This window comes from Zosterops lateralis (genome assembly GCF_965231275.1).
Source record: "Zosterops lateralis genome assembly, chromosome: 13".
Taxonomy (NCBI): domain Eukaryota; kingdom Metazoa; phylum Chordata; class Aves; order Passeriformes; family Zosteropidae; genus Zosterops; species Zosterops lateralis.
Window position 1 is genome coordinate 2,723,358 of NC_139773.1, and position 21,740 is coordinate 2,745,097.

At 46.2% G+C, this 21,740-nt stretch overlaps 2 protein-coding genes across 3 annotated transcripts in view; both read right to left on the bottom strand.

Annotated features, from left to right (window-relative positions):
• The window catches only part of BBS4 (Bardet-Biedl syndrome 4), a 33,509-nt gene extending 20,315 nt beyond the window's left edge, over window positions 1-13,194 (bottom strand). Inside the window, exons 1-2 of the mRNA XM_083870787.1 lie at window positions 13,130-13,194; window positions 11,249-11,300 (exon numbers count right to left, since the gene is read on the bottom strand). Coding sequence (XP_083726913.1) covers window positions 11,249-11,300; window positions 13,130-13,153 — 76 coding nt within the window. The 5' untranslated portion in view covers window positions 13,154-13,194. The remainder of the gene's footprint in view (window positions 1-11,248; window positions 11,301-13,129) is intronic.
• A 1,147-nt stretch (window positions 13,195-14,341) lies between these two features.
• ARIH1 (ariadne RBR E3 ubiquitin protein ligase 1) overlaps window positions 14,342-21,740 on the bottom strand; it is a 50,196-nt gene continuing 42,797 nt past the window's right edge. Inside the window, exons 10-14 of one of the 2 annotated variants that reach the window (XM_083871167.1) lie at window positions 20,035-20,165; window positions 19,877-19,935; window positions 18,888-19,159; window positions 18,329-18,441; window positions 14,342-15,742 (exon numbers count right to left, since the gene is read on the bottom strand). In XM_083871167.1, the coding sequence (XP_083727293.1) occupies window positions 15,658-15,742; window positions 18,329-18,441; window positions 18,888-19,159; window positions 19,877-19,935; window positions 20,035-20,165 (660 nt within the window). In that variant the 3' untranslated portion in view covers window positions 14,342-15,657. The remainder of the gene's footprint in view (window positions 15,743-18,328; window positions 18,442-18,887; window positions 19,160-19,876; window positions 19,936-20,034; window positions 20,166-21,740) is intronic. The other variant, XM_083871168.1, reaches the window with a different exon arrangement.

Here is a 21,740-nt window from a genome sequence, read left to right on the forward strand (position 1 = left end):
CTAGGATAAGATGCCAATACACCAGAGAGGAGATGGAGGATTGGTTGTTTAATTCCTGAAGGAAAGAGCCTTTTCACACTTGGGAGACAAGAAGGATGCTATACTCCACTCCCACACCATGGAAACGCCTGCTGGGAACAGGGATGGGAAGGAAGAAATGCTGAACGTCAGACTGAGAGCTGAGCAGAACATCAGCCTGCAAAGGGAAAGGGGAAAACCCAAGGAATCGCCTAAAAGTGCTAGGATGGAGAGAAAATGGAGAAATCAAAAGCCACTGTGAGCCCCAGGAGTGAAAAACATTCACATCTGCAGATAAACCAGCTCTGCTCCACCCAGTGATACACTGAGCTAAGGATAACTCTGTGCCACTGGGAAAACACAGGAGATTTTCTGCTCCTAAAAGTCATTTGGAAACAGCAACAAGGCTGACTGAGGAGACACAAATTGCTTTTTTTTTCTTCTTTCTCCCTAAGACAAGCAAATTGAAAGCAGGCAAACAATTCTGGTGTTTTTCAAAATCTGTGTCTAAATTCGTGATTAAATTTGACACAGGAATGTATTTGATACCCCCCAAAAATGGCTGTGGGAAGTAAAGGATTATTACCAGGCTCTATGCTCTATTCAGATGCAGAAAGAATTAATGGAAATTATTTTCTCTCCAGAAATATATTCTCTCCAGAGCCATGACCATCTTAATCTGCATTTCTGCTTTCCCACAAAGCAGTGGATACCTGCTCCTGGTGCATTTATCTCCCTCAGGATGCTCCCCCAGCCTGCTGATAAGGGCTGTCAGTGCAACGGGTCACTGCATTCTCCTGAAGAAAATGGAAATACAAATGCCTGGCTGTTTGGGTCTCTAGCTCGAGAGAAAGGGAATAGAACACCTTCCTCAATATATGGACCCTCAGGAGTTTCTCCTTTGTGGCTGCTGTATGAAGACACACTTTTCTCTGTCACCCCCAGAAATAATCCAGGCACTGCACAGGCACAGGTTGAAAAAGTGTAGTTTAGATCCTCCTAGCAGTGAAGAAACAAAAAACCATTATTTGCTGTAAATCAATCTGCCCAAGGGGCAGTCCAGGAAAACACAATCATCAAAGAACTTGGTATCTACATCAAAAAGAGTTTAGAACTTGCATAATTGTCTTCTGGCCTCTCTTTTGTGAGACTACAAAAACTCCTGTGCCAGGGAGTCAGGCACCAAATATATGATTAAATGCCTTTGAAGTGTGTTTTGACTGAATTCAAAAGGGAATCTATCTGATCCCCTCGCTGGCCAGTGATTGATTGCACAGGCCACTTCCAGCAATGTGATTTTTCTTTCTGACAATGCTCCTTTAAGGAAGCCAGTGGAGCAGAAACCCTGACAGAATCTGAGTAAGATCATCAGGTTTGTATCTGTGCTGCTCTATCATCACTCTTCCCTTTATTCATCCTCTTATAGATTTTCTCAAAGGACTGAAAAAAATAATAATGAGTTATTCCCTTTTGTGTAAACCTCCCTAGGAAATTATTTTGTGCTTGCATCTTCATATTGGGTAATTATAGCTTAGGGATGAACTATCAAACAGTGGGGTTTAGATTTAATAAAAGGGCTTCAAACTGCTGTAAAAAGAAGAGGAGGGAAAAAAGGGCCCAGAAGCTCTTATGAGATTTCATGGAGGAAATGATTGCTAAAGCACCAGCAGTAAGAAGTGGCTCAAGAACACGTTTCAGTCATCTCAGAGAGAAAAAAAAAAAAAAAAAACATTCAGAGCCCAGCCCTCCTTCCAATCCAGATTATGGGAAAGGGTCAAGCCCCAGTTCACCCCTTCCAACTCTGAACCCAACCTGCAGCAACCTGAGCAAGAGCAGCAAAGGGGCAAAAGACTCAAAAACTACACAAAGAAGAATTTGTTATTGCCCAAAATCTCCAATAACCTAAAGCACACACAACATAGAGCACAAGGAGAGGACAGAAAAGCTTTGCAAAGGGAGTTAAATAGAAGGTTTGGAATTTTTTTTATTCTGCAGTAGCTTCATGAGCCACAGTCTGGATCCACTGTGGTAGGTACCACATATGTGGGAAAGGTTTTCCAAAAGGATTCAGCTGTCCCTTTCCAAATTCTAATTCAAAATTCCATGTTGCAAAACAGCATCATCCAAGAATAGAGATATTTTCAAATCTAACCAATACCCAAGCAGTGCCTTAAATCTCTACTGTGACATTTTGATATTGAGGCAGCATAAGCACAAAAGAATTTCATAAAGTGGATCTCAGAATCACAGGATGGTTTGGGTTGGAAAGGACCTTAAAGACAATCAAGTCTCACCCCCTTGCCATGGGCAGGGACACTTTATGGTATCTCAGGGTGCTCCAAGCCCTGTCCAAGCTGGCCTTGGACGCTTCCAGGGATCCAGGGGCAGCCACAGCTGCTCTGGGCACCCTGTGCCAGGGCCTGCCCACCCTCACAGCCAGGAATTCCTCCCCAGTATCCTGTCTAACCTGGCCCTCTAGCAGTGGAAAACCACTGCACCTTGCTCTGAAGGAATCACAGCAGGGAGCTGGGCTGTGGAAAGCCAGAGAGATGCAGGTTATCAGCTCCCATCACCAGGCAACGCTCACTGGGACACACAGCAGCAGGACTGGATGGGTCTGGAGATTCAGTCCCCATTTCCAAGTAATTCCAGTCATTGCCTTAACAGCAAACTCCCAATGGCATAAACACAGTCCACCTGTGGCTGCAGGAGAGTACCCACATCTGAGAGGCAGCACATGGAATTCTCTGCAGAGGATTCTCTGCCCAGCTTCCTGTGGACGTGTGCTGACATTATGGCCAGGATAATTTCCACTCCCAGTGCTTGGGGAAGGTTCAGGCATAGCTGTGGTTACAGCCCAAATGCAGCTCCCTGCTCTGCTATCCATGTTAAATAAACATGGATGGGGAGGATGAGCCCATCTGTGCCTGTCTCCTTTTTGCCTTGAGCTTCACAAGCTGCCGACGCCAGGAATTCCACTACCATTTGTAAATTCAGTGTCAGGGAGGGAATGAGCATCTTCTGAGCAAAAATAACATTAAAATAATAGGGCACACAGTCAAACAGCTTCTGCAGAACAGCACAGCCCAGCAGGGAATTGGATTTTCCAAAACAAGGTATGATAATAGATAGAAAGCATTTGTAAGCTCTAATACCAATCTTCTTATCAAGATTTAAAACTAACAGACTGCCTTGGTGTGAGAGGAGCATCCTACAAATTTCTAGCAGAGCCAAATTTAACAAGAAATCCTCTTCCTTCCTCAGACTCTTTTACTGAGACTGTGGCAGTATAAATACATTAGAGCTTTGAAAGAAAACTAGCACAGGAACATTGCTCTTCCTACGCCCAGATCCATCCTTGGAGTTTGAAAATGGAGCCGTTAATGTATTCAAAACTCAGTAATAATGAAAAATAACCCCAAAACCCAGCAGTCAGAAGAGGCTCTACGAGCTGTATTTCACTCACCATGTGTGAGTGAATATATGTGAGAACAGAGGTGTTTGTATGCACAAATCCCTCTAAAATGGATATAAACAACAACAACAAAAAGGACCAGCTTTACACTGCAGCCATTCTCTGTAATCCCTTTTTCCCTCTGTTTTCCCGTTTGCAAATTGCTGCTGGAACACCTTTAAATCAAGGCCTAAAGCCGTGCGGTTGCTCGTTATTTACAGTCAGCTGGGGTTAATAAAACTCATCACACAGAGCCCGGCGCTGGCGAGGAGCCGTAACTCATCCCCAGCGCTGCCTCCCGCGGCTTAATCGCTCCACGAGGCGCAGGGAAAGCTGGAAGGAGCCTGGAAAACAGCGGTTTAAACAACAAAAAAAAGCAACATTTCTGACTCTCCACCTCCCCCTGCAGGAAAATTAGCCAAGGATAGATGAAAGACTTCAAAATTGTATCTTAAATCTGATTTATACTCTGGGGCATGGGGAAAAAAGGGCATTTTCTCTTGCTACTCTGCACTGCATAAATCTCACTGAGCTGCTTGCTCAGATTTGTGGTTTTTTTCTGATTTAGGACATTTACAGTTCTGAGCTACTCCAAAGAAGGATGGTTTCAATTATGAAATAAATACACTGATTATTCAATTAATTTGCCATATAAATAGAATTATTTTATTCAATTATTTGTCTTCTACTACGTGCTGCTCAAGTTCAACCTTAAGGTGAAGTGGGATGATCTGTAAATAAACAGAGGCTGGTGAGATACCACTGTGCAGTCCTGAATCCATCTGGGGGGAGATGAGATTTACACACATTGATACAAGTACATGATCCTGATCATTACTCCATAAAAAGTTTAATTCAGGCCTGATAATGCTCAATTCAAGTCTAAAATTCGATTCAAACAAATGACACTGGAGAGAAATTTAGTAACAAATGCCTTTAAAAAGAAATTTGAAAAAGTATGATCTTTCTGAAAAATGAGAACTGAAGGTCTGTTTGCTCTGCACAAGACAATTTTGACCATCAGTGGTGACTGCTGAGCAGAGAGATGCTCAGAACAGAGGAAAACCAAAAAATAGGGGAAAAAAAACCCCAAAACCAGGCTACTTTACATGTTGGTTTTAAGTCCCTGAGGATGAAGACACCACAATTGGACATACTCGAGGATCCAAGCCCTGGCATGACATCCCAGCTCTCCTCTCTTTAAACCACATCCTGCTGGATGCCTCTCATAGGCAAGGTGGAGTCTGAGCTCTCTGGGTGTCTGTTTGCCAGTGCTGCTCCCAGATTTGGGAAGCAGAGCACACCATTGCCAAGGCGTGGCAATAAAATGCCTTATGAACAGCAGAGGTGGTCTGAGATCCTCACTGCTGGCTCCTCACTGCCTCCTCCCACAGCAACACTGGGATGGGAAGTATTTTCCTCACCAAGTGGCTGCAGGCATTCCCAAAATAACCAGCTTCTCATTAATTCCAGCATCAGGAGCAAAGTAGTTTGGGGATTTCCAGTCTAATCTTTCCTTTGGCTTTAATTCCTATGCTTGGCCTTTTTCTGTCTACAGCATGAGGTATTCTAGATGGAAATTGAAACTAAAATCCTTATAAGGCATTTTTAAGAAAAGGTTTTCCCTTAGAAAGGAAAATAAAATTCCAGCATGGAGAGGACCACAATCCAGCCACATCAGTCTTTGAAATTTCCCACTCCATAAGGAACAGCATCTAGAACCTGTCCAGGGTTCATCCACTGCCAAAGAATGCTCTATTAAAGGAATATTATAAGAACATAGATATAGATGCACAAAAAAATAGGAGCTGGTCTTGCAAACATTTCAATACTCCCCTACTACAAGACTATAGTTTGAGTTCTTCCAGCCTCATTGCCTCAGGATGAAGTTTTCCAGGTGGGAAATCCCAGTCTATCCCAGGATGAACATTTGCCTGTGCATCTTTACTCTTCCCTACTGCACAAATGTGTTAATGATATAGTCTTTAATTACACAGTCACAGAAGCACACCCTGCCTCCTTCTAATTAGAAGTGTAAAAATGAATCACAGGCAGGCAGGGAATAAAATTGAGAACTATGAATAAACCAGTGACTGAATCCCAGGACTTGCAGTGTGAATAATGCAGCTGGAAGTGTAAGCAGTGAAGGGGACAGGCCCTGCAAGGAGTGAATGGAGATATTTTTTACTCAACAAGCCCTCAGTGAGTTGCTCCTTGCTCAACATGTCCCATCATTCCTGGGCCACAGATGCTGTTGGAGTGCTGGGCTCAATGCAACAGGTGATTATGTCACTGAAGACTCAGATGCTCCAATTCCAGCTGCACAGACATTGGGAATTCTGACTCTTGAGTGAGCTGCATCTCCTTCCAGTGTCTGAAAATACAAGTGACTTGCCTTGGGCTGTCTCCAAGCTAAAGGAGAGGAACAAGCATCCTTAGGAAGGGATTCATCCCAGCACAGGTGGCTGGGACAGGTCAGGAATGGCACAGATGCCTTTTCCACTGACTAAACTGGGAGCACGGGTGATCTGCTGAGACTTGTTCTGCACCAGAGACATCTCAATGCAGAGAGATGAATCCCACCCTTCCTAAACTTGTCACTTACTATTTTTACAGAATTATTTTTAAATTCCCACTAGGAGATGCCATTTTATTTTTACGCAGCACGTCAACAAACTGCAGCTGAAGGCTTTAAAATCAAAAGAGACTTGCCTGGCACCAAGGACATTCAAAGAAGCTTCAAAAAATGAATTTACCTGTTTTAAAACCTGGGACTAAAATGTTCCTTGTTATGCTGCCTGCAAAGGATTCCCTGCTCCCGTCAGTACAGATATTAATGTACACACACAAGAGGGCAGAGCTGTGCTAGCACATTCCAATTTAAATATTGCCAGTTCTTTGCAGTGCAGGGATTACTGGGCTGTTATTTTGGGGAGAAGAGGATGAAGTGAAGGATATTATAGAATTTAATTACCCAGAAATGATAATCCATTTTTTTAATCTCACTACTCAAAACTGGCAGCTGCATGAGACCCTGAGCATCACACACAGCACTCGCTGCTCCCCACTTATCAGCAAGATGGAAATACCCAAGTCTCTTACATAAAACAATGATGTAATTACCAACTAATCTAGCTTATTTAGGAACCAATTTCTTCCCACGAGGTTGGGGGTTCAAATGGACTAAAAGATCTTGGCTTGCATGTGGCCAAATGGAAGCGAGTGGGTATGGACAGATAAGGGCCGGATTGGCTCCCTCCGACCACGACATTCCCACCAAGGCCTTTTCTTTCTGACACACTTAGAAGTATTAATTAATTTAACTCAAGGGGGTTGTTTTTATCTGGATTTCTCAGGCAGCTTCACTCTTACAAGTTCAAAGGCAGCTTTGAAGCCAGCTCAAAGAATGGATTTATATTGATTTAAGGAACTCTTATCAGAAATTCAGAAATGATCAGCACTGCAAGTGCATGGAATCGACTCCACGGGGCAGAGAGTTCCTGCTCTTCAGATTAAATACCCACAGAATCCCTTAAAACATCTGCAGGAGCAGGAGGGATCCCCACTGGCTCATCTGGGCGAGCAGGAGCCACCCAGAGAGAGACAGGACAGCTCATCAAAAGCCACTTAGCTATTTCTGCGTAATCTGAGCATGATTTATTACTTAAGAGCCACATTTGGAGATTGTTTATTGTCACTGGCACTTCCTAACCAGAGCCACCCCCCAACAGGCCAAGCAGTGCATTGCAATATTTCCATTTATATGATACTTTTCATTTCATATCCCCAAATGTTTTGTTAATCAAAAGCCTGCAGCATCCAAAACCTGTCACTGGATATTAGGCCAAGCTTGTGGTTGATTAATGGAAAGCAACAAAAGCCAGAGCACTTTGCCAAAGGTCACAGTTAATTCCTTGCTTCAAACCCTAGAAAAAAATATACCTACAAAGCATCCAAAAAATACCCCAATGCTAGGCCTGGGAGAACACTTGATCTCTGCTAATAGTTTTACAAGGTTTCCATTTTGAAAATTATCTACCTGACCCCTCCTGTGGTAAGTGTAAAGGTGGTTGATGACAATTCAGAATTCTCAGTCTTGACAGATTAATGGATTTTTAGGACAAGTTCTTCCCAGTGATTCAAGCTAAATCTATTTTGCTTCAGTGAGTTTATTATACTATGTACGTATTTAGGATTCTACCTTGTCATTAAAACACCATCAGTGCACCTCAGAAAGTCTGAGGTCTCATACTCATGTAGAAATCCAAATGCATTTAAAATTGTCCCATTAACCTCTGAACTGTTATTAGACAAACGCGAGCTCAAAACTTACTTTCCAAACATTTTTTCCACAATAAAGGGAAATAAATTCAAGTTATGTTCCATAAAAGTCAACAATACAAGCTGGTAAAAGCACTTCTGCACTCCAGTACTATCAGATCCTATAAAATTATTTGATTAGCCTGCGTGGGAAAAAGAAAGTGGGAAGATGGGAGACAGCCCTATCTCAATTCCAAACCAGTACAGCATTTAGGAAAATATCTGATTAATTTAGAATGCAGGAGGGAGATTAAAACCCCACCTCAGTAGGCTGACATTAACTCCTTATCACTACAAGGAACAGAGTTCCCTTTATTCCACCCTCAGTTGCCTGGGGATCGACACAGGGAGAGTTATGGATCTTGATGGAGCAACAAAGGGAATTGATTTTTGGAGCAGCTCTCCCAACAGGGGATAAAAGACAAAATAATGAATGTTACTCCTGTGTCAGCTGCTGAGGGAATGATTGTCACCAAGCGTGGCCACAAGATGCCTGGAAGGAGTCGCCTCCACCCACGCTGTTAACTCAGATCTTTGCATGGAGAGATTTCAAACCTGATTCCACCAGCACCATCTGCTCCAGAACCTCTAGACCTCCTTCACCTTGCTGAACACTCATCCTCTTCCCTCAGAGCTGGCCTGCCTGCAAGCCAGACCCTCCCAAATCCCAACTTTCAGGCTCTGGCAGCCCAACAACCACATGATGGATCAGCTCCTTCACCAGCAAATTCCACTGCAAGCTCAGTGTTATCATTTTAAGAGCCACACAGTGCAGCTGCTAAACACTGGCTGCAGGTTCCACCTTTTCTTGGCTCATGGCAGGATCATAGGAGGAAGGCAAGAACAGTGAGGGGAAGCTCTCAATTCAGGTGTAATACATCCAATGTATTCAGACCTGCACGGCTGAAAATGTGACCTTCTGGCTAAAGCCACAAACCTCAGGTGTGTATTTCATTATCCCGATGATTTTTGGCAAATTTGAGGCTCCATTCTCAGAAACACACATTTAATCCCTCACTCCTGCCCAGTACACACACAGACAGGATGAACAGCTGAATGTAGCACTGATGGTTAACTCAGGGCCTCAGCAATGACTTAGTCCCACTCTGCTGCACCTGTGTGCAACCACATCATCCAGTATTGCTCTGTTTGGGCACGAATTTTGCCCACACCAAACTGTTCATATGGTCTCTGCATTTCACAGACTTGTTTGTGCTAAATGTTGAGTTCAGGATTTCTCTTGCCAGAGAAAACACTGACACTGAAGCTTTATCCTGCTTGAAAACACAATGCAAATATAAAAAGGCAATTTGCTGCAACAGAAAGTGGCCATTCAACATTTAAAATGTCAGTTTAAAATAAGTTTAGGAGCACTCTCTGTTCAGAACAGCACTGATGTAGCCTGGCTCCTAAAGTTCATAGTAATTCTCCTCAGCTAAACCAACATGGGATGAGATATTTAATTAAGATGTTCTACAAATATTCTATTAAAAAAATCCAGTTGTCATGGGAAAAAAAAGATGCTGCTCTTTCCTGCCAAATTCCACAAAAACGCATCCAACATCCTTTGGTTCTCCCTCCTCCTCTTCTCCATGCCCCTAGTCCCCCACCCACACACAGAGGACACTGTTACATCACTCCAAGTACAAATCTTTTTGCTGCCCTCATTTCCCAGAGATTAACGATCAGGCAGCTCAAATCAGCTTTTCCTGCTGCACTGAAGTCAAATATTAAATGGCAAAGCCCAAAGGCTTTGAAGGCATTTCAGTCACAACGACCCAAGGTGTGCCAGGCACTGGAGATGCCTCAATTTACTTTAAAGGACAGAAAAGAGAATTACAAAAGTCACAGGCTAGAGGATTTTTTTTTTTTTTAAATCATCGTAGTTTACTTGGAGTCAAGGGTTGTGTCAGTATAAAACGGACATCCAGAGCCATAAATAAATGGGACTTGCACAAGGAGGCAGAGCAGAGTGGGGGTTATGGAGGATGGGGAGATGGGAGTCATAACCTTCAGAGGAAAGGAGAGAGATGAAATAGCTCAGCAGGGAGCCCATCAGGGCCTCCATGGAAGTCAGACTAATTGCCTCAAAGTAACCAATTTAGAGTAATTTTAGAGCAATCCTTGCTCTGAAAGAGTTGAGGGTCAAGATAAAAGTAAATTTGGGAGTTATTTTTACTTGCATGCAGGCCTGAAGCAGCAGCAATCTTCTCCTCTTCTCTGGACAAGCTACCAAAGAGGCCTGGGCTTGTGCTGAGACCTCAATCCTCACCTCCAGGACAGCCACACTCTGGTCAAGGGCTGGAATTCTCCTACCAGGAACTGGGACTGTGCAAGGTTGGCCTGAGCTCCCCAAAAGCAGAGTGGCTTTTCCAGCTTCCCAAGGCCCACATGCACACAAAAAGAACCCAGTGAGGCAGAGTGTCACTGCAGTGCCCAGCTGCCAATCACACTCCTTTTCACTGCCAGCATTATCCCAAGGCAGTCTCCATCCCCAGGAATACTGTGACAGGCACAGCAGGGCAGAAAATGGCCAAAGGACTGCATTCACTTTGCTGAATGTGAAGGCAAAGGAAAAGGAGCACTACTTCTGGCTCTGGGAGTAAATACTCTTAATTAGAATCTGAATTGATGGGGCCATCTGCACCCTCAGGAAAGGAGAACCCATCAAAATCCAGCCCAAATGCCCAGCTCAGGTAGGCACAAAAGCAGTGCCCAGATCTGTGCTGGAAGGGGAGCAGTGCCACAGAGAAGGAAATACTTGTTGTGTGTGTCAGGACAAGTCCTGCCTCAAGAAAGGGGAAAAGAGAGGCTGAAGAATTTACCAGATCCCTCAAAAAAACAGCAGGATTTGGTCAAACATTTCTAACCAACGACAGAAATTGTATCTGCTCCAGTTCAGATTCAACCAAAACTTCAAAACAACAATCTGCACTGAGTGAATTAACACATTTTCATTGTTTAAAAAAAAAAAAAACAAACAAACAAAAGCAAAGAAACAATAATTAAACTCAGTCACAACCTGCCTGATTTGATACCACTTTTACTTCAAAAATTGGAACATGTGATGTAGAAAAACCCCCACAAGACACAATGTTTGCTTCCCAAGATTATTTCCAGAGCAAGACATCATTGTGAAGAACCCAAAACAAACCTGTTATTATTTGAGAGGATAAATGAGTATCAGACTCATTAAGAGTCCCATAAGTAAGTACACAATAAAATAAACAGTCTCACAGATTATAAGCAAACATGATACAGGCTGTGGTAAGTCAGCCAGGAACAGAACTGAGCTCACAGAGACCCTGGAAAAATACTGGTACTCAGCAAATTACAGTCTAGACAGTCTCCTCTTTTCCCAGAGGACATTTATTTCCTCCTAGACATCTGCAAACACTATAGAAGAAACCTTAAAACCAACCTGCCCAAGAAACACAATCACATCTTCAAACAAACCTTTTTTAGGACGGGGTTTTGTTGGTTCTGTAGCCGCCGGCGATGAAGAAACCTGAAAAGACAGAAACCAGGAGTAGTAAATACACCAGGCAAGGTTTCTTTAAGCTCTGTTCCAGAAAATAATCAGAAAGGACAACTGGCAAATCCCAAAGGAGGGCATAAAAATAGCAGCATTGCTGCTGGACAAACTCTGCCCTGCCAAGCAAGGCAGAGATCTCAGTTCCACAGCTCCATTAAATAAACACCCTCCCTGGGCAGCACATCCCTGCTGGGGGGTCCCTCCTGATCACCAGCACCCTGGGGAGGCATCTTTACCTTCCAAAAAAACAATGCTGGAGCATTTAAGCAGCTAATTAGAGATCACAGAGAAAATAAGTCAAAAACATGTATCATAAAATATTTATGAAGTTAATTAGGGCAAAGCTGTTCTGAGTCCACGGGGTGGGAGCACAGGGATGTCCCACCACAGGCAGGGCAGGGAACCTCCCCCAGCAGACACTGGAGCTCCCAGTCCATGGAAAATACATTCATTTTATATGTTTTTCTTACTTTGCATCAACCATCAAACCTTCACAGAAGGGAAATGGGTTTACACAGGAAAGTATTTTGATTTTTCACTTTGCTTTTTGGGGAAGACACAACACAGGATTTTATACACCTGTGTCACCTTCCCTCTCCTTAATAAATAATTTTTAAAATCAGAGATTCAGTCAATCTTTGTTCTCTGCAATGTTTTGGGAACATTTTTAGTTGCATCTTTTTTTTACTCGAGATGGGGCAGATGCTGAGATGCTGAGACATGAAAAATAACCCAAGAAAGGATCTTCCTTTTTTGTTGTTGTTGTTTTTGTTTTGTTTCTGTTGATTTTTTTGTTTGCTCGTTTCTTAACAGTTTCCAAGATTTTACTGACTTTTCTGATTCCTATTGTGAAAATTTGAGTGGCTATTTTTATGGAATTACCCAACTCCAAGTATTCCATCCTCAGCAGAAACAACCAGCACAAACCCCTCACTGTTTTATATACTGCAATTTTTTTAAAATTTGCACACCCATCATTCCAAGTCTTCTCTCTCAGCTCTGTTAGGACTTTCCTGGAGTTTCTCCAATTTCCTCCTCACCTGAGTAACTTTGTAGTGACCCTTTCGTCCAGATCATTTCTGAGCACACTGAACCCCCCAGGCCTGGCAGTGACCCCTGAGGGGCTGCACAGCAACCACCCTCCTCCACAAAAAATCTTAAAGAATTATGGAATGGGTTTGGTTGGAAGAGACCTTAAAGATCATTTCGTGCCAGCCCCTGCCATGGGCAGGGACACCTCCCACTGTCCCAGGCTGCTCCAAGCCCTGTCCAGCCTGGCCTGGGACACTGCCAGGGATCCAGGGGCAGCCACAGCTGCTCTGGGAATTCCATCCCGCGGCCTCACCACCCTCATAGCCAGGAATTCTTTCCCAATCTCCCATCCAGCCCTGCCCTCTGGCAGTGGGAAGCCATTCCCTGTGTCCTGTCCCTCCATCCCTTGTCCCCAGTCCCTCTCCAGCTCTCCTGGAGCCCCTTCAGGCTCTGAGCTCTCCCTGAGCCTCCTTTTCTCCAGGCTGCCCCCTCCCAGCTTCCTCAGCCGCTCCTTCTGCTGCAGCCCCATCCCCCTTACTCCTCCCCACTTCCAGCACCTAATAATCGATTATTAACGTTGATCACTTCAGCAAATGCTGAATTTCCCTCACGTTTTCCATACCCAGCGTACAGATTTAAAACTCGCTCTTCAAAAGAACTTGCCGGCGCGGCCGGCCCTAACTTCCCTTTCCCTCCCCTGGTGTCCCCTCCCGCCCCTCGCCCCTCCGGCCCCTGTGGGCGCCCTGGGCCCGGCGGCCCCGGCCCCTCACCGTGGCGTCCTGGGGCTCCGCCATGGCCGCGGCGGGCCGGGGTTGCCATGGGGACCGCCCGCCGCTTCCGGCGCCGCCATGGCGCGCGGGGCACGCCGGGAAGGGCTCCCGTTCCCCTCCCTACCCCCCCCCCCCCCAGTCCCGGCCCCCGTTTAACCTGAAAAACACCCGAATAAACAACAGGAATAATAAAATGCCCGGCTTTTGGAAGGTTTTATTGGGAACTCCGCGGTGTAGAGGGGGCAGTGAGGCCGGTCGGGCCGGGAAGCGCTCCCTCCCCGCCCCGCAGCAGCAGCAGAGGGAGGTTGGGATGGCGGGTTTTGTTTATTTTCCTTTGTATTCCCACAGTGTCTGTGGGGATGGTGTCCCGCCAGGCCGGTAATGCACCCGGAGGAAAGGAGCTGCAGCAGGCTCTCCCACAGACCGGGGCTGTCACTGTCTTTAGCCGTGGGCATTAGGACGGCACAGTGGGGTTTCCTCTGGAGCGGAGCGCCCGCAGCCCGGGCCGATCCCTGCCGGGGAACACGAGTGAAAACCCAAGGCCTCCGTGCCCGCACCTGCCCAGCCCACCGTGCTCCGGCTACCGAGCGTTCCAAGGCATGGAGGGAGAATTCCCAAGGGGAATGGCAGGGGCGGACAGGGGCAGGGCCGCTCCCCCGCAGCTCCGCGCCATCCCACCCCTCCGGCAGCACCGGGAGCAGCACAGGGAGAGCGGCTGCGCTCCCTCACCTTCCATCTCCAGGGCAAATAAAGGGAAAAGCAGGTGTACAGGGACAAAACCACATCCGTGGAACGGCGGAAGGAGCGGGGAGGGAGCCGAGGTGACCCCGCTGCCAGCTGGAAAAGCATCCCCTGTTACAGCCCTGCCTGGGATCTCCCTTTTGTATTTGACCCCTTCGTAACTTCCATCCCCTGGAAGCTGGCAGGGCAGCAGGAGGCTCGGAGGACACTTGCCTGACGAAAAATACCACAGAAGGAATTCCTATACAGGAGTAAATTTAATAAAACCACCACCAATTGTTTACTTTAACATAGCTCTTGTTACAGAAATCATAAAAATGGACTCAGTAGCTAAACTCATTAGTTCTTTCCCCTTTTAATTGAAAAATACTCCGCTGATTTCAGCTTCTACTGCACTAGATGGAGTGTTAAATAGTTGCCAGGACAGGACGCCCAGTGATTGAGCCCAAAACAAACACAAAGACAATTCCATCAGCTTTCCTTTTCAATGTTACGACTCGTTATAATGAAGTGAAAATTAAAACAGCAAGAAAGGGTCCATTTGACAGATGAAAGGGGGAGGGAGAGGAGATCCACAGCCGAAATCTCGCAGGAAGTCTTTGGAGAAGTGATGCAAAACACCCCTCCTTGTCCTGCCTCGGGATCCAGAACAAACCTCTGAAAACACACACGCACACACACACACAAACACACACACACCACACACGCCTCCTCTGGGACCAGAGCACGTGTCCTGCGTGCACGAGTGGGAACACAGAGCTGGATTTGGGCAGGTAAAGACCTGGGGCCAAAAATAAACCAAGAGAAAAGCAAAGCATCCTGAACCAGAGCTCCAGGAGCTGCGAGGGGCCGCGTCCGTCGCCAGCAATGGATACACACACAGACCTGGGGGAGGCCCTGGACAGAAAGGAACTGCAGGAAGAGGAGAAACCCAACTGCTCTGGAAAAAAGCCTTCCAAAAAGAAAAAAAAAAATAAAATATATATATATAGATATATTCACTACACCAGCACACGCTTCCCCCACCCCAGCCCAGGGAAAAAAAAACCAAAACCAAAACAAAAGAATCAAACTGAAAGAAAATGCACAGCAAATAGACATAATCTTGAAGATTTTTAAAGAATAAATATTTTTTTGTAATTAAACATTATGCAAACACGTGCCACGCTTGCTCTTTGTCCATGCATATGCGCTATATACAACTTTGAAAAATACTGTGTTGTCCTCTTTTTGTTTTAAAAGTCATATACAAAGGTTGGGTTTTTTTTTTTTTCCTTGCTGTGTACCCCCCTCCTTCCCTCCCCAAAAATCCTCTTTACAATGAGCCAATCCACATTCATCCGTGTACTTGGGTGGCAGAGAGGAGGAGGGGGGCGGGAGAGCCACCCCCCTTACTAAAGTCCATCAAAATGGCTGGTTTGGACATGAAAAGCAGTGTCAAGAAATTGGTTTAAGTTTCATCTGTACTACACACAGAAAAAGAAAGAGAGAAAAGAAAAAGGAGTCGGCTTGGAGGATGAAGCTACGTTACAAGTTAAAGTTGGAGGGTTTTTTAGTGCGTCTGTCACACTCTTGGCCGCCTAGAATACTGTTGTACAATGGTTTATCTACCTTTTTTTTTTTTATTACAATATAATTTACTTAATTTTTCTGTTAACAAAACAGAATCCCGGTACTACAGACCAGCGGTGTAAGAGGCGGAGCAGCGCCCTGGGTGGGTTTTATTGGAATTGCATGAGCACTCTAGGATGGGAAAGGGTTCAGAGTTCATTGCTGCGGGGCCAGGCTCAGTCCTCGATGTACTCCCACAGGTCCTTCTCGTAGCCTTCATGCACGTGCTGCAACAAAACCCTCCGCCGGCTCTCGCAGTATCTGCAGGGACAAGGGACACCATGGAAAAGGAACGTCAGGAATCCTGGAGCACCGAGTTACCCAAACCTATGGCACACCTCACTGCCCAAACAGGTGATCCCCCGAGGAGGGAGTTTGTATTTACAGCCCATTAACGGTGCTAATTAAGACTTTGGTTGCTCCAGTCACTCAGCTCCAGGTCTCTGGCTGGAAAACCAGTGTGAAAATTCAGAGTTTTTCAGGTAAAAGTATCCCCAGTGCCTCTACAGCTGAGAAACCTTCAGGAATAACTGGAAGAGGAGGAAGCAGCAGCTGTGGTTTGAAAAAGCCTGAGCACAGGTTGGTGGTGACACATATGGAATGGGATAAGCTCTCCTCAAACGTGGGCTGGTGCCTGCTCTAAGCCCCATCAGGACAACAAAAAGCCATGTGTTAGCTGGGAAAAACTAGCTGGAAGTGTTCAAGGCCAGGTGGGATGGGGCCACCTGATGTAGTGGAAAGTGTCCCTGCCCATGGCAGGAGGTAGAACCAGACTTACTGTAAGATCCCTTCCAAGCCAAACCAGTCCATGATGAAAACCTCAGGAGAACTGACACAGTTTCATTTCCCAGTGGAGATGTAAGCAGTCCAAAGGGTTACTTGTCTGACTGGAGAGCAGGTTTCACCTCACATCCCAGCATGTGCCTCTCAGAGGGACACTACACCCTTGGAGTAGTCCTGCCTATGCTAACTGAAAACTGCTGCACATAAAACTGATCCCAGAGTCCAGTCCAGTCTTCCCAGGATCACAGAACCCAAGGAAAAGGGATATCCCAGAACACAGCAAAGGCTCCCATGGTAATTTTGGGTGTGTTAGAAGACGAAAAGCACAGAAACATTGAGTGACTTCAGATTCCAAGAGCAAACTCTAAATCAGCTCCTGAGAAGCTCTGGCTGCTGGGAACCCAGCTGGCTTGGCAGTGGTCAGACATCCCTCAGGAGAAATCTCCCAGTGGGAAGCTCTCCCACAGTACACACTAACAACACCTGGCAGGAATTCCTCACCTACTGCTCAGGGCCTTATCAGAGTGACTGATTTATCCACGGGAGCAGCTGTGGTTCCCCTCACTGCTGTCAGCTGGTGCAAGGGAAACCCCTGTACACAAAGTCCCATTGATTTTCAGGAGCATGTGATGGCAAACACGCGCTCTCTGCTTTCCAAACTTTAGTTATTTTTCTGCTGGTTGGGTGTGGGGGGCTTAATCCTGTTTTCTAGATATGTCTTTGCAAGCAGAGAGATCCAAACAGCTGAAACCAAACCAGCCTGGAGGGCAGCTCCTGCAGCTCCCCAGTGTTCTCTAAACCCACCTCGATGACATCCTGCTCCCAGTCTTGCATCAAAGGGCACCGTGCAGGACATGATTAAGACATGACTGAACTGGTTAATTGGGGACCTGCACGGGCTTGACAGATGCATTCTTTCTTCCCAGAAATGTGAAGGCAGGTTTGGGATACTGTTTCCAAGCAATTCAGGCTATATTAGGTTTTAATTTCATCCCTACAAAAGCATGCAGGTTCAGAGGACTCAAGTAAACCAGAAGCTTCATCTGAAATACCAAATTAATGGTGGCCTTAAAGGATAAATGACAAAATGTCTTCAAAAAGGTCAGGAAAGCCTTGTCCAGCTCCAGCTGTGCTGCCAAAGTTGGGCAGGATGAGCCACCAAATCTTAACAGCTCCTGCCACGCCCCACAGTCCATTGAGTCCTACAGCTCACCCTACTTTGGATGTTTTCTTCCCCCTAAGCCAGGCATAACAAATTCAGTGATTTTGGCAAACTGCCTCAGAAATGCAAGTCCTAATCCTGTGACTCATCCGCATTTTCAGCTTTGTACTTTTCCACTGTGCAGAAATTATTCCCCTGGGACTGAACAAAGCACTGGCATCTGTGTCACCTGGACCCCAGTCCTCTGCTCCCCTTCCCAGCTGGGCAGTCTGCTCTCTCCCTCTTCCTTAGGGACAGCTTTCCTACACCCACGTTTTGCACAAATGGACCCAGCAGACAATTAAAAGAGCCAATTGCTCTCTGCTGGCAGCTCATCCTAGGCCAAAGCTGGCAGCTTGGAACAACAAAGTCACTCCTTGTTCTTTGGCCCTCGCTCTGCAGATCCCATCCTGGTGCTGGCCATTCCCACATGCTCCTTCTGTGCAGGAACAGCAGTGTACTGACAGCCATTGCTTCTGGACACAGACTGAACTTTTTCCATTCCGGGGTTGGATCTTCCAGCTCCTGCTCTGCAGAGCAGATGGAAGGCAGAGCTGGGAGCTTCTCCCCACAGGCTGTCACCTCCACTGAGAGCTGGTCCCAGCAGGGACACAAATACACACTGCCAGCATCTGTGTGAGGGCTTCTCTGGGAGGATTCGGGGCTGGAGCAGGACAGCACTGCTGCTCTCAGATATCCAGGGACTGGCTGATCACAATGGGTGGCACAAAGCCAAGAGCAAACAGCTTCCCAAGGATGTGGCTCTAGAGAAATTGTATCTTGGCAAGTGCTCAGGTCACTACCTGACACAGGGCATGGCAACACTTGGCAGCTTTGAGAGAAAGGGGTATTCCAACACAAACCTGTACTTATCCTGTACTTTCTGCTTTATGTCTTGCAGTGAATCTTGGGATATATCTCGCTCCAGGTACCCAGAAAGCACCTCTGTAGCATTCTCTAAGTCTGCTTGGTTATTCTGTAAAGACAAAAGAAAAAAAGTGTTTGAGGAGGGGTAAAGGAAAGGGGGAGATATTTATTTCAGCAAAATTGGATTCAGTACCAAAATAAAAAAGGATTAGATATCACAGAATCCCATACTGATTTTGCGTGGGAAGGGACATTGAAACTCATCCAGTTCCACCACTGCCATGGGCAGGGCCACCTTCCACTAGACCAGGTTGCTCCAAGCCCCATCCAACATGGCCTTGAGCACTTCCAGGGATGGTGCAGTCACAGCTTTTTAATTCTGTGATTCCTCCAGCAGACATTCCTACACAACACTCAGAGAGCCTCTAACTTCTGCACAGCAGAATATTAAACCAGACTAACTTGGGTAAAAGTGGGGACTAGAGGCCTCCAAGCATTAAATCTTATTTCCTCAGTTTTGCAATCTGAATCCCTGATAACCCCGTTTTCTCCTACCTCAAAGATAATGGACTGATTATTCTTTTTGAGGTAGAAGGCAAAGACGTAAGTGTACATGAGTGTGGCACGACACTGGCAGAGGACGTCGACTGCTTTCTTCAGGAACTGCACCTCGATCCATGACATGTTGTGCTGCTGCATCTCCTCCATCTTCTGCTTCACCTGAGCGTAGAGCTTGTGCTCGAAGCGCAGGCTCTGCATGTGGTTCATGTAGCGGTTGCAGTAGAACAGGTACCTCTGCAGGGCTGCTCGGGATCGCTGTGTTAATTCCCATTAGGGAGAAGAAAACAAATAGTTAAAACTAAGTAATGCCTGCAAGAGAAGTAAGCCCTTCACAAGGGCCCTTCCTGATCCAGAGAAGGAGCTTCCTCTCCAAAGGAGGCTCCCCTCCTGTCACGTTGGGCAGACGGCTCCACACGGCCCCACTAACCCTGGGAAGCGCCCAGGGCACTTCCCAACACGGCTCTGACATCCTCACTCCTAACCTTGGAAGCAATTACAATCACACTGCTCAAGCCTCATCACTTTTGTATTTCAGCCTCTCGACTCAAATGCTTCCAGTGTCATGACAGAAGTGAGAAGATGATGTTTTGTTGGGGTTTCTTTTGCTAATAAGAATTCTAATTACTGTGCTTGTGCTAAGAGGGCAATCTCAAGTTGATTACAGAGCAAGGGAAAGGCACCGTGTACTAAATAGTGCAAGAGAACCAAGATGACTCAATACACAGTCATTAATCTTATTTTCTTCACACTGACAGACCAGCTGTAAAAAAATAACACCACGGGCATGGTTCAACTTGTGTGCTGTGGATGTACAAAGGTAGCACGTACCAGGCAAAGCCATCCCTATCTTAAAAGTCAAAAGACTTAACTGTCCTTTGGATTTGTGCCCGAATCCTTGAGTTCCTTCAGAGCAGATGTGTAGGTTTACAGAAAGCACACCACAGGGCCGGTGATCTCCCTCATCACCAAAGGTTATGGACTCACCTCCTGTGCATCCCTTGCTGCCTTTGCATCATCCTCATTGTAGCGATTACAGTTGTACCTGTAACAGGGACACCGATTCCACAGATTTCAGTCCAAATCCGAGCCGTTTGCACCACGACCTCCTCGCCCGTCCAGCAAGGCACGCTCCCGAACTCACCAGGCAGATCCGTGGGGCTCCCAGGGGCCCAGACACACCCAGCAGAACTCCGCCTTGCAGTTCTGGTTCCGACAGACCATGTGGTTGCAGCCCCCGTCCTTCTCGATGGTGACGTGGCATTTCGGGCATTCCTGTCCACAGGACAGAGAGCACCGTTAGCAGGGCAAGCACGGAACCCCAACAGCCTGGGGAACTTGGAAGGGTTCCCACGGCAGGCAGACAGAGCACGTCAAGTGAAATACACGATTTAATTCTTCCCTTTGGACATTGAGATCCTCTTCAGTCAGGCATTAAAATACTTCCATACCCGGAGCAGTAAGATAGAAAAAAACTTAAGGAATAACATATTTTATCTATGCTGCTCTCACAGAGGGAAATTGGGCGAATCACTTCATGACCTTCCCCAAAATCCCAGCAGAGGGGTGGTCTCTAAGAGCCTGGGAAGCATTGTGGCTTTCCTCACCACCAAGTGTCTGGTCCACTCTGGGACTGAGACCGAGCCGGAATCACGCTGTTACCAATCCGAGACACCTGGAGCTGTAACATGCCATCCAGAAAGGAGCTGAAAACATGCAGCAAGACTCTAGTGTGCTTCAAAGAACCTGCTGTCAGCTAAAAAGACACTTCTCTTCCTGAGGTGTTTCCATGTTTCCCATCAGGTTCCTTTTTTTCCCTTCATGTGACACCTCACTGAAGACTTTTCCATAAAACTCACATGGGGTTTTCCCTTTCAAGAGTAAGGCTTCTAACAAATGTGACTATCTCAAAGGGCAGCTCTGCACAGGGAAATATCTGGGGAATATAACACCAATATTGTGGTTCATGAGCTTAGAAATTAACAAATCAACAAAGCAGCAAGTACAGAGAAAAAAAACTGCATGAATAAAACCAAAACCATTTTAGGCTGAATCAGCTCCTCATGCAGCTCATCCCACAACCACACCAGCCTTCATGAAGTTTCTGCACGAGCCACTTTTTATATATAATAGAATAACAAACATATCCAAAACAGTGAAACACACACCTGTAAAATCAGCTGCAGCTTTTGGGTCAGAAGCCTGTGAAATCCCCTCCCCAGTCTGGAGCATGCCTTTGCTAACCAAACCAAGCAGTCCCTACTCTGGCAACCAGATCAACTCTCAGTAAAGGAAGAAACCAACATGCACCATCTCCGTAACTCTACTTCTATACAGGACAAAATCCAACAGGTTCTTGTACACCCACTCTGAGTGTCCCAACTGTGACTGCATTTTATATGAGTTTGCCAGTTTGTATTGTCACAGATGGGAGAACTTCCATATCAAACCAATGGGATCAAGCAGCAACCAAGCACAAAAGAGGAATTTTCCAGACCTGCCTTCTTCCCAGTCACCCGTGTTTGTCCTTCAGACTCAGTAACTGTACTACAAACAGTAAGTGAAGCAGAGTAGTTGCTGTGCTGGACCCCTCAAGGTACAACACCAAGATGTTCCCTAGGACTGTCCACAGGATGGATACTCAGCCAGGGAAGCTTGTTCCCAGTTAGTCACTGCAGTTTTGTGAGCTTCAGAGTAAAAAATGGTCCCTCCTTCGAGCAGAGCACTCAGGGTAGCATCTGGATCCCTTTTCCAGGCAGCACTCCTCCCTCTTCCAATCCTGCACCAAGTCAAGACTCAAATTTAGGTTTATGGCAGCAGTGTCCTGCCCAGCTGTGCAGATCCCTGCTC